The sequence below is a fragment of the Diceros bicornis genome, chromosome 31 (assembly GCF_020826845.1).
Source record: "Diceros bicornis minor isolate mBicDic1 chromosome 31, mDicBic1.mat.cur, whole genome shotgun sequence".
NCBI lineage: Eukaryota > Metazoa > Chordata > Mammalia > Perissodactyla > Rhinocerotidae > Diceros > Diceros bicornis.
In genome coordinates this window covers 49,376-62,514 of record NC_080770.1, presented here as the reverse complement: position 1 = coordinate 62,514, position 13,139 = coordinate 49,376, and the positions used below count along the sequence as shown (strand labels likewise).

At 45.8% G+C, this 13,139-nt stretch overlaps 1 protein-coding gene across 1 annotated transcript in view; it reads left to right on the top strand.

Moving 5' to 3' along the window:
- Positions 1-189: 189 nt before the first annotated feature.
- The window catches only part of SIRT3 (sirtuin 3), a 33,424-nt gene continuing 20,474 nt past the window's right edge, over positions 190-13,139 (top strand). The window contains exons 1-4 of the mRNA XM_058526031.1: positions 190-272; positions 5,434-5,625; positions 5,725-5,957; positions 7,582-7,682. Coding sequence (XP_058382014.1) covers positions 190-272; positions 5,434-5,625; positions 5,725-5,957; positions 7,582-7,682 — 609 coding nt within the window. The remainder of the gene's footprint in view (positions 273-5,433; positions 5,626-5,724; positions 5,958-7,581; positions 7,683-13,139) is intronic.

Genomic DNA, 13,139 nt, shown 5'->3' with positions numbered 1-13,139 from the left:
AATGCAGGATAGAGAAGTTCAGGGTCCTGGTTTGGTCTTGGGACGAGAGGCGGCATCTCAACAGACTAGGGAGCTAACCTACACCGGGCGCGCGGGGCGGGGCGAGGGCAAGCATGGTGGGGGCGGGGCGAGCGCGCGGATGGGCACGTGACCCTCGGGGACGCTCACGCCAGCGGGCTGCGGAGGAACATGGCGCTGTATGCTCGGCCTGTGCTTCCCGCCCTCAGGCTCCTGGGCCCAGGCGGTGAGCGGGCTTGGGCCCGCAAGCCTCGGTTCGTCCCGGTGGCCGCCGCGGGGCGGGCGGGTCCAGCGCGAGACGCGGAGCTGGAGCGCCGTGCCGGCGGTGTCCGCAGCCCCGAGGCGCGGCTCGGATGGCGGGTCATTCCTCCTCACGGCGCTTTGGGCGCCTGCGAGCAGCGCTCGCGCGTTGGGGCCTGCTACCCCACCCCTGTTAGTCGGATTGTATTCGGTGCTTTGGCTTTTTATGTAACAGTTTGTCTTGGAGTGGCTTCCCTTGAAAGCGTGAAAGCTTTCTCAGTCTTTTATACTGATCTGGGGAATTCCATTATATTGATGTTTCGTAAATTAACCGTTGTCTTAGCGAAGTCGTTTCTAATGTTTAGTTGGTACAAGTAATGCTGTGGTGAATCACCTTGTTTGTACCCCACCTTTTGGATAAATTTCTAGTAGTGGAACTTCTGGGTCTAAAGGTATATACGTTTTTATTGTCCCCACCAGCATATGTTGATCACTCTTCTACACAGTAATTGCAGATTTTGGAATTCTTGCCTCGGAACTGGGCCTACAGACGGAAAAATCTTCAGGCCCCTGGTTGTTAATCATAGTTGTTGGGAAGCTAACTTAAATGCCCAATAATGGACGAATGTTTAAGTAACTAACGGTACATGCACTTGATGCCATCCCACACAGCTACTAAAAGACTGGTGAAGAGTTTAATGCAGAGATAGCAAGGAGTCTTCGGTTCATCCAGGAAACCTTTATTGAACTCTTCTTCGGTACCAGAGTCTGTTCCAGGTGCTGAGGATGGTGCAGGGACCTGAAAAACGCTTCTTTCCGTGGAGCGCATTCCAGTCTCAGAATCTCAGGCAGTTGTGTGCGTGGGACATGGCTGAATAGTGACCTGGTCTACGGGCTGCTGCTCAGGGGACTGCTGACTGTCATTAAACAAATCTTTGCTACCACTGCCCCCGAACAGGAGGTTGTTTGCACAGGCTTTCTGCAGTTTGGGAGTTCTGCCCTTTTGAGTTTTGATTTTGGGGTTCTTGTATGAAATCATCCTGTTTCCCTTTCCCAGGCAGCACCCATGCTTGCTCCTCAGGGTCCTCCCACTCTCAGTAAGTCTCGTTCCATGTAGCATATACTTGAAGTCACACACCTTAAGTATATTCTAGACATTTGGTAAAAACCTGTCCATGCATTTTTTAGTGGCAAATGTTTTACTTATGTAGGTGAAACATATATATCAAGTACCCTGGGTAATACTTTGCACTCAGTACGTGCTCAACAATGGCAATAACTTCTACAATACGTGCTTTTTTTAACACCACCAAGCAGTTCTCCAGTTTTCTGTGGACACTGACAAGGTGTCCCACAGATTTAACTCAATTCTGAGACTATTGACCTGGAGATAGCACCAGCTCCCACAGTCCCACAAGGGTCCGGTCCCACAAGACTGCTATTTCAGATGCAAATCCAGGTTGCCACCTGTGCTTCTGACCAACTGGCTATAAATGAGGAGGTTCCCATGACCCCTGTGGTTGGATGAATTTGCTAGAGCGGCTCACAGAACTCAGGAAACCAGTTTGCTTACTAGATTACCAGTTTATTACAAAGAATATTAAAGGATGTGAATGAACAGCCAGATGAAGAGATACTTAGGGTGAGGTCTGGAAGGATCCCAAATACAGGAGCTTCTGTCCCCTTGGAGTTCGGGCCCCTGGGGCCCAGCACGTGGAAGTGTTCTGGTTCACCAACCTGGAAGCTCTCTGAATCCCCTCCTTTTGGGTTTTTATGGAGGTGCCAACCCTCTAATCACACTTTATTCCCCTGGCAACCAGCCCTCATCCTTAGGGGGTTTCCACAAGTCACCTCATTGACATAAACTCAGTTGTGGTGGAAAGGGGGTTGTTATGCTTTTTTTTTGGGAAGATTGGCCCTGCGCTAACATCTGTTGCCAGTCTTCCTCTTGTTTTTTCTCCCCAAAGCCCCACTAGATAGTTGTACATCGTAGTTGTACATCCTTCTAGTTGCTCTATGTGGGACGCTGCCTCCGCATGGCTTGATGAGCGATGAGTAGGTCCATGCCCAGGATCTGAGCCAGTGGACCCCAGGCCACTGAAGTGGAATGTGTGAACTTAACCGCTATGCCATTGGGCCAACCCCAAAACGGGCTTGTTATGAATAACAAGACACCCATGTCACCTTCATGGCTCTGAAGCGATTTCAGGAACTGAGGATCTAAGACCAAATATTATAACAAAAGATGTTCCCATTGCCCTTAGGAAATTACAAGGGTTTGGGGACGAAAACCAAAATATAAATTTATTATAAATCACAATATCACAACTTCCTTCCTATTTCTTTTGTATTTTTCATAGTAATTGCATTTAGGAGGAGCTCAGTAAATGTTTGGGTGAGGACCTTAGGTGAACAGATGTTCCTAATGCTGAGTGAAGTGGGGCATTTAATAGCTATACTTGGAGCCAGAGCATTCTCTTCCCCTCCTGAGCATCTGACCAGTTTTCACTAGGAAACCCCCTTTGGTGATTTCATCGACTTGCACTCAGAAGAGCTGCCTTGATGGGTGCTTTTATGCAAGTCTTTGGTGCAGCAGAACTTTCTTCAGAATCTGTGGGCATCTCTGCAGTAGCATGGGGAGGAGGGGGGACATCTTCCCTGCTGTGTGTATTTCCTGTACTTCTTGCTGAGAGGTTTCCAGCTGTAGATCTTTTCAAGCAAGACTGTGAGAGTCATTGCTCGCTCCCTTGCTTTTGGCTTTGGCAGCTGAGGCTCAGGGTGTGTGAGTGACTTGAGACAGGCAGTGAGCTAGGGCTCTGACTCCTTGTGGAGCCCTCAGCCTTGCACATATGCCTTCCTTTGTCACTTTCCTCTTTCCTCTTTTTTATTTGTTTTGTGAGGAAGATCAGCCCTGAGCTAACATCCATGCCAATCCTCCTCTTTTTGCTGAGGAAGACCGGCCCTGAGCTAACATCTATTGCCAGTCCTCCTCCTTTTTTTCCCTTTTTCTCCCCAAAGCCCCAGTAGATAGTTGTATGTCATAGTTGCACATCCTTCTAGTTGCTGTATGTGGGACACCGCCTCAGCATGGCCAGAAAAGCGGTGCGTCGGTGCGCGCCCGGGATCCAAACACCCGGCCACCAGTAGCGGAGCCTGTGCACTTAACTGCTAAGCCACGGGGCCAGCCCTACGTTCCTCTTTCTCATTACGTATCTTCCAGAGGTCTGTTTTTTGGAAAACCAAGACGATGCTTTGTGTGGCAGGAGAGGTGACAACACAGGAGCATGCAAGTGGACTGTGAGTGGCAAGCAAGTCCCTAGGTTGCATCATTGCTGACCCCAGAATGGAGTGTGAGAGGAAGTGGGGCAGGGGTGACAGGCACCCTAAAAGGAGCCAGTACTGTCACCTTTCAGAAGAGGGCAAAATGACTTTTCACTGGGGTTCGGCAGTGGCTTCATGAAGGAGGTGGCATTTGATCCTGGCCTTGACTCCAGGAGATTTGGACATGCTGACGTGGAGACAGGTTTTTCAGGCAGAGGGAGCTGGGTTTGGGACATATACAAGAACCAGGGTGTCCTTTTGTTTGGCTGAAAGGAGGGATATATGAGAGGGAGTAGTGGGGGTTGAAACTGACTGGGGTGGGATATGTTGGGGTCCTGTGAGAGCAGAGAGTTTCAGGGAAACCCTCAGCAGCAGTGTGTAAAGTAGATCCGTCTGTGCAGAGATTTTGCAGTGCTGGTTTTGTAAGGAGCAAAAGAAAAACCCAAAGACAGCAAACAGGAGAGTGAGTTAGGTCACACTCCTAGAAGACAAGTTCTGAGTTATTCTTGCATGTGTCTAAGGATGTGCTTTTAGGTGCCTATGACTGAAAGAAACACTCTTGGTTTCCTGTTTTTATGTCTGTATTTACCTTAGATTCATCATTCATTTGGGGAGGGTTGTCAGTTCAATTTGTTGAATCTCTTTTCCCGTCAGGGTGGAGGGGTCTCTATACCGACGTCAGAGATGTCCTGGGGGAGGGTCATCAAGGACCTTCTCCTGGAAGAATGGACGTGGTGGCTGCCAGCCATTGGGGTGTGAGGAAGGTGCACTGTGCAGTGGGACGTGGTGGTCGTGAACTCTGGGCGAGTCACCAGCATGATATCAGGAGATGAAGTCGTGCAGCTTGGTGCGATGCCCAGTGGGGGCCCTAAGAGCACATCTGTAAACCCAGGAGGCCTCTCTAGGCCCACGTGAGGCTCTGGTGCCACAAGCCTCCCACAGCTGCAGCTTCAGTGGGACATTTTCAGGTGCTGCTCCAGGCTCTGTGTGGTTTGTATGGCTTTTGTTTTCTTCCTGTGGCTTTCCTGGGCGTTGAGTCATTTACCGGCTCCTGAGGCCTCACTGAAGCCTGTGGCTTGTTTATTGTGTGTCTGGTTCTTTTTTTCTTGTGGAAGACCATCTCAGGCTCCTAACACTGAATCTCGTTGTGAGTGTTTCGGCTCATGGCTTCTGGAGAGATCTGAGAAGCCTTCTGGAGCTTTGAAGAGATGGCCCTGAGCTGCACTCTGCCTAGCCTTGCCTTGGTTGTGTGGTTTGTCAGGCTGCCACGTAATACGAGCAGCCTCCTGAATGGCTGCGAACCTTGAAGATGAAGTCTCTGCAGCAGTTTGAACCCCTAGCTTTCAGGGTATGAATGTTTCTTTCTGGAATGGTCTCTAGAACCCACTTTTCATGCTAATAACATTTGAGGTAAAGCCTGAGATGTTTAACTTTCTGTGAATGTCACCGTATTTGTCACATCCCAGGGGTGTTAGGGTGTATGGTTTGCAGAGAGTGTGCCCAGAGCCCCCATGACGGGATGCTCTTGGTCTGGCTTGAGCCTTTGGTGTGGATCCCTGTTCTCTCAGCACTGGCCTTTGATAACAGGAATTATGAAATGACACTTTCCCTACTTGCACAGTTCCCATTAATCTGAATTTTTTGCTCCCAAATAAGTCTTGATTTCTGAGTTGAGACTGCTTTCTATTTTAGCCCATAGTCATCCATGATGAGAAAGGTGGTCATTTCTGGGGACAGGAGAGAAGTGTATGGTCATTCTCAGTGGTGGGGATGGTGGAAGGGCAGACAGTGCTCATTCTCACCAGCGTGAGCCAATTGTCATTGGTTACCTGGCCACTCTCCTTTCTCTGTCAGTATTACAGTTGGAAGAAGGCCCATATCTTTTTCTGCTGGTGCTTCAGGCGTCTTTGGAAGTGGAGGCCACAGTAAGAAGGAGAAGCTTTTCCTGCAGGATGTGGCTGAGCTGATTCGAGCCAGAGCCTGCCAGAGGGTGGTGGTCATGGTGGGGGCCGGCATCAGCACCCCCAGCGGCATTCGAGACTTCAGGTATCCCTGTGGTCTCCACACTCCTCCCACGCCACCCTTGGTTTACTCCACTTCCCTGCTCTCTCTGAAGGACTCCGAGCCTCTTGCTTCTGTTTGCAGATCTCCAGGGAGTGGCCTCTACAGCAACCTCCAGCAGTACAACGTCCCGTACCCCGAGGCCATTTTTGAACTCGGGTTTTTCTTTCACAACCCCAGGCCCTTTTTTGCTTTGGCCAAGGAGCTGTACCCTGGGAACTATAGGCCCAACGTCATTCACTACTTCCTCCGACTGCTCCACGAGAAAGGGCTACTTCTGCGGCTCTATACACAGAACATCGATGGGCTCGAGAGAGGTGAGTGCTCCATCCGTCTCACTCCTCTCCTGCAGGGAAGGCTTGGGTGCCTGTTTCTAGGTGGGGCTGAGGCCTAGTGCTTATACCCCATCCTGTGACTGATTTTGTGCCAACTAGTCATGCCTTCGTTCCTGACAAAAGCGCCCGCTGTGTGTTTAAGGGTCACTGTTGGGACCTCATTGGTGGACCTGTTTCCCCAGAATGCCTGCTGGGCTGCAAGTTTTGGGTAGAACTAAAGTTGACATTGAGAGCTTCTGGTTTTGCTAATCTGATATGATTTCTTTTTAAGAACTTTTATTATGGAATTTTTCGAGCACACAAAAATAAAGAGAAGAATGCAGTGAACCCTCATGTCCTCATCAGGGCCAGTCCTTGTTTCATCTGAGTCCTCTCCCCACCTTCTCTCTTACCCCCAGCTTATTTTGAAGCAAATCCCTCACATCATAAATTTAATCTATAAACCTATCAATGGGTATCTCTACAAGATAAAGACTTTTAAAACATAATTATGATACTTTCACACAAAGAAAGCAGTAATAATTGCTTAATATTATCAAACTCGATGTATGATGATTTCTTGACTTGTCCAGATGGTGGCCACAACCTCTGGCCATGCACTTGGAGAAGCAGTTGCTAGGCCTTTTTATCACATGAGTGACACTGACAGGTTTTGACAGTCAACTCTCTGCAAGCCGGCAGCAGCTCAGCCAGGCTGCAGATGTCTTGTGATTTGAAAAAAGGACTCATTCGATTCCAGGAAAATGTTTCCTTGCTAGAAGGATTCTACAGTGTGGCCTCACATAGGCAGCAGTGAACACCCTGTGGGGATGGTCTCTTCTCCTGGAGATGCAGCAGGGCAGGCCTGTGGGAAGACAGGAGCATCTGGCTGTGGGCTTCAGCATAAGATGAGTTAGGACAAACGGGGACATGGTGGGAAGCCTCCTGCAGCTGGCACTGTCTGTCCACCCACAACCTTTCAGAAGTTGACTGTGCTAACAGGTAACTTTCACAATGTTGCCTTTTGTTTTCCCACAAGTTTTTGGAAATTTATTGTGTTTATATTATTTTCTCACTTTTACTTGGTGCCTGTAGAATAGAAAATGTTTTCCTAGCTATTGGGTATCATTTCATCTGAACTTACATCACATTTTTTTTGTACTGTGGGTTTTTTTTTTTTTTTTTTTGTGAGGAGGACTAGCCCTGAGCTAACATCCAATGCCAATCCTCCCCTTTTTTTTCCTTGAGGAAGATTGGCCCCAGGCTAACATCCGTGCCCATCTTCCTCTACTGTATATGGGACGCCACCACAGCATGGCTTGACAAGTGGTGTGTCGGTGCGCGCCTGGGATCCAAACCTGCGAACCCCGGGCTGCCACAGTGGAGCGCGCACACTTAACCACTGCGCCACTGGGCCGGCCCCTGTACTGTGTTTTGACAGGCTTTGTTATAACTCTGATTTGGCTCCGGCTGGGAGCCCTCATCCCTGTGCTGCTTCTGGTCAGTGGGTGATAGAGGCAGGGACATCAGGCTTCCCCTGAGTGCTGTGACTCCTCCCGGGGCTCACACTCTGGGGTTGGTGTGCCCACCTGGAGGCAGCAGCACTGAGCTTTGGTTTGAATTTCAGCATCTGGCATCCCAGCCTCAAAGCTGATTGAAGCTCACGGATCCTTTGCCTCTGCCACCTGCACCGTCTGCCAAACACCCTCCCCAGGAGAGGACTTTTGGGTGAGTTGTCACACTGACGGTTCTCTCCCTTCTGCACTTCACAGGGGGCGTGATCTGGAAAAGTGGCATTTTATAAGTATCATGTTGGAAGGACAATGGAACAGTAATAGTATGAAAACATTTTTATTTATTTTTAAATTAGAAAAGTAATACATGCTTGTAAATTAGGGCAGCAGAGAAACATGTGGAAAATGGATCTCGCTCCAGCCAGCTCCTAGAGCCCATTTTTAAGAGTTTGGTGTGTAATGTTCCAGGCCTTTAAAACAAAAATGTGTATGGAAACATACATGCACGTATCTGTGGTCACCCACAGATAGCTGCAATCTTTTTCAGTAATGGGATCATATTCTACAGCTTGCTTTGTTACAGAGCAAAATTTCATGGATATCTTGTGTCAATAACCATAGCTCTGCTTACTCTTTTTAGTGACTAGAGAGTAGTACATTTAGGCATTCACCTATTGTGTGATAGTTTTTGATGTTGGTAATTTTTACTACTAAAAATAATACAGCAATGATACCCCTGTTTATACCCCTGTGTACTTCTGTGGATGCTTCTGTAGGATGGGTTTTTTAAAGTAGAGTAGGACAGAATGGAACATCTTAAATAAAGATGAAACTCTGAACTATCACAGGACCCAGTGGAAGAGGACCCTGTGTTTTATTTTTTATTGAGGTGAAATTCATATAACGTAAAATTAACCATTTTAAAGTGTACAATTCATTGGCATTTAGTACATTTACAGTGTTGTGCAACCACTACTTCTATCTAATTCCAAAACGTTTTCATCACCCCAAAAGAAGACTCTATACCCACTAATTAGTCAGCCCTATTCCCTCCTCTCCCCCAGCCCCTGGCAACCAGCAATCTGCTTTCTCTCTCTATAGATTTGTCTATGCTGGATATTTCATGTGAATGGACTAATACAATATGTGACTTTTGTGTCTGGCTTCTTTCACTTAGCTTCATGTTTTCATGGTTTATCTGTGTTGTAGCATGTATCAGTACAGTAGTCCCCCCTTATCTGCAGTTTCACTTCCCACAGTTTCAGTTACCTATGGACCGTGATTGACTGCTGGTAACTGAAACCGGGGATAAGGGGGACTACTGTAGAGTTTGGTACTTTCCATGGTATCAGGCATCCACTGAGGGTCTTGGGTATCCCTTATCCATGGATAAAGGGGAACTACTGTATTTTATTCCTTTTTATGGCTAAATTGTATTCCATTGTATCAGTGCACCACAATTTAGGTTGTTTCACCTTTTTACTATTTTGAATAGCTCTACTGTGGGAAGGGGGATCATTTAGGGTGTCGACCTTAAAAATAAAATAGCAAGTTATTTTTACTAGCAAAAGGAGTTTATTTGGGAATAGCAGAGGAATTGCAATTTGGGACATGCAAACTGTGGTGAACATAGGCAAGTCCAGAGAACAAAGGAGAGGGCTTGCTTTTATAGAGGAGAAGAAGTTGGGAGGGGCTGTTTTGAGCAAAAGTCTGGGAGGAGAGCAAGTCAGGGTGGAGACGGCTTCTCGTTGGCTGGGCTGTTGCTGGGCAAGGAGAAAACTTTCCTTCCTCCTGCTGGGGTGTGTAAAGTAAGCTTCTTCCTGTTAGGGACTGTGAGGTACGCAAGTGGTAGTGTGTGAGAGCTCCCCCTTCAGGGCTTTCCATCTCCATTTTAAATGATATTTCCTTTATTTATTTTCACATTTCCCCTTTTGATCAAGATTTTTCCTCAAAAGCATTGCTGATGAAGAGTCAGATTTTCCATATTTAGTGGTTTTGTCCTTTGGTGCCAGGAAGGACCTGTTGACCTTAAACATAAAAGTCAGTTATTTTACCAGCAAAAATGGGTTTATTCCAGAACAGCAAAGAATTGCAATTCATGTTGTGCACTCTATGGCGAACCACAGGCAAGTCCAGAGAAACAAAGGAGAGGAATGTTCTATAGAGGAGAAGGGGGTTGGGGGGGGGCTGTATAGAGAGTCCACTGGAGGAAGCAGGGAGTTTGAAGTGTAGTGGCTTTTCGTTGGCTGAGTTGTGACAGTGTCTCATTGTCAGGGCTGCTGCTGGGCAAAGAGGAAATCTTCCTTCCTCCTGCTGGGGTAGCAAGACAGGCTTCTTCCTGTTGGGTTGCAATTGATGTCGAGTGATAGAGTGTGAGAGCTCCCCTTCTGATCTCCTGACTTCATTTTAAATGAAGTTTCTGTTTATTAATTTTCATAGGCCTTTCCTGGTTGTCATGTTCCATGTTGGAGGGAAAGTGCACAGATGGGAAACCGTTGACGCCACATTTGAGTAATACGGAAGGGCAGAAGGGAGAATTCTCTGGCATTTCCCATCTGAAGTCTTTATCTTATCAGGGTCATAAGTGTTGGAGATCATCTCGAAGCATTGAGCTAGCCTCATCCCATTGGGCATGTCATTTCTATAAAGGCATGACAGGCAACAAGTATAAAACTTAAAAATTACTATACAGAATAAGATGAGGAGCAGAATAATGACCCAGTTTGTATAAAAGCCCAAACCTGAAGGCAGCCAGCTAAAGAGGTCAAAGGACCATGGATTGTCAGGTGAAATTTGTTGTAACCAGTGCTCTCGTTCCCCGATCTTGTGTAATTGAGTTTCTGCCTCTCCAGAAGCATTTATCCATGGCCAACAGGTGGTATTTGCTTTCACACAAATGCCTCCTTGTTCAGTAAGTAGGTAATCAAGTGCTATGTGATTGTCCAAAACTACTTATGCAAATGAGTCCAGTGGTCATTGTTGGGCTGCTACTGCTTTGGCTGTGGAATTGGCTGGCTCTCCTAGCGTTAGGGAGAGGTTTCTGATCATGCGTTCAGTTCATTGGCACTTACTCCAACCCAGGGCTCTCCCTACAGAGGCAAACCCAGAGTCATCTATGCTTCCTGTAACTTCCCATTTAAGATGGCCATGGAGACTTAATGGGGTGGACCAGTGGGAGGACCAGTGGGAGGTTTCTGATTTGTTATGGATGTTAATAGGGGCACTTAAATGTCCCAATAAACATTGACCTCCAATTTGCCAGCTATCTAAATATTCATATGCCCACGGGAAATGCCACCTATCACAGATAAAAATGAAACCAGATGGAGCACAGATGACTCCAGTTAGGGTCTGGTTATTGATAGATCCATTACCTGGAATTTCCTGATTGACACTTTCAAGTAGGGGTCAGAGGAATTGGGATGACCTTCTGTGAGGTGCCACCCCAGCCTAAAGGGGTCTTTTCTAAAAGCCTTGCAAAGAGGAGTTAGCTGGTTTGTATTTCCCTCGGGTGCAGGAGAAGAGATCGTATTTAAATAAGGAAAAGAACATGGGGGAGTAAAGATCGTGTGATTGGCAAAGGTGGAGGTGTTTAGTTGAACTAGTATGGTTTTGAGTGGGGAAGGGTTGAAACAAGGTATGGGAACACCTGGCCATAATAGCCTAACTTGATAGGTGACATCCATAGGCTTGTGGGTGACAGTGGCATTTGGGATTAAAGAGAAATTGGTTACAGGGAAAACCAGGGGGTCTCTGACATCATGAACAGATTGGAGTTTCTGGTGACAGATCCAACAGTCAGAAAGGTTTCCCCCTTTTGCAACAGATTGAGAAATGTGGGTAAGAGCATTGTCTTTCCAAGAAAGCGACGGAGAAAATAAGGTGAATAGCAACAGCGGGAAAAAGGTATATAGGCCTGGTCTGGTCATCTTGGGAAAGTTGTCTCCTTCACTGCCGTCTGCTTCAACTCCTGGAAATCTGGTAGTGGCCTTTCCACTGGAGTTGAAGAGTGTCTGTCTGGAGATGTCTTTTCCAATAGATGAAATCTCTGGGTTCTAAGGAATGATGCTTAAGGTTTTCATCTCCTGGGAGCATGCTGCAAAAAGATTGTTCTACCAAAGCATGGTTATTTTCAACAGAAGCAATTAGGCCCTTACAGTATTGAAGTATATCCCCTTTTATCAGCTGTGGATCAAAAGAAGCAGGGGCTAGGTGCATTGGGCATCCTGTGATTATCTCAAAAGGAGAGAGTTTATGGGTACCAAAAGGGTTGAATCTGAGATTTAGAAGCACCAGTGGCAGTGCTTTTGGCCAGGGTATTTGAAGGGTTTCTACAAATTTTGCCAGTTGAGTCTTTTTGTTATGATTGTAAATGGGATTGTATTCTTGAGTTCTCTGTTAGTTCGTTATTAGAGTATAGAAATACAACTGATTTTTGTAAGTTGATTTTATACCCTGCAACTTTGCTGTAGTTGTTGATTATTTCTAATAGTTTTCTGATGTATTCTTTAGGGTTTTCTATATATAGAATCATGTCGTCTGCAAACAGTGAGAGTTTCACTTCTTCCTTGCCAATTTGGATCCTTTTTATTTCCTTTTCTTGCCTAATTGCTCTGGCCAAAATCTCCAGTACTGTGTTGAATAAGAATGGCAAGGGTGGGTACGCTTGTCTTGTTCCTGTTCTCAGAGGGATGGCTTTCAGTTTTTCCCCATTGAGTATGATGTTGGCTGTGGGTTTGTCATATATGGCCTTTATTATGTTGAGGTACTTTCCTTCTATCATAGTTTTTATCATAAATGGATGTTGGATCTTGTCAAATGCTTTCTCTGCATCTATTGAGATGATCATGCAGTTTTTATTCCTCATTTTGTTAATGTGGTGTATCACATTGATTTGCAGATGTTGAACCATCCCTGCATCCCTGGTATGAATCCCACTTGATCGTGGTGTATGATCCTTTTAATGTATTGCTGTATTCGCTTTGCCAATATTTTGTTGAGGATTTCTGCATCTATGTTCATCAGTGATATTGGCCTGTAATTTTCCTTCTTTGTGTTGTCCTTGTCTGGCTTTGGGATCAGGGTGATGTTGGCCTTGTAAAATGTGTTAGGAAGTATTCTATCTTCTTCAATTTTCTGGAATAGTTTGAGAAGGATAAGTATTAAATCTTCCTTGAATGTTTGGTAGAATTTTCCAGAGAAGCCATCTGGTCCTGGTTTTGTTTTTTGCAAGGTTTTTGATTACTGTTTCAATCTCTTTACTTGTGATTGGTCTATTCAGATTCTCTATTTCTTCTTGATTCAGTTTTGGGAGGTTGTATGAGTCTAAGAATTTATCCATTTCTTCTAGGTTGTCCAATTTGTTGGCATATGATTTTTTATAGTCTTCTCTTATAATCTTTTGTATTTCTGTGGTATCCATTATAAATTTTCCTCTTTCATTTCTAATTTTATTTGTTTGAGCTTTCTCTCTTTTTTTCTTAGTGAGTCTGGCTAAGGGTTTGTCAATTTTGTTTATCTTCTCAAAGAACTAGCTCTTAGTTTCATTGATCCTTTCTATTGTTTTTTTAGTCTTTATTTCATTTATTTCTGCTCTAATTTTTCTTATTTCTCTCCTCCCACTGACTTTGGGCTTTGTTTCTTCTTCTTTTTCTAGTTCTGTTAAGTGTAG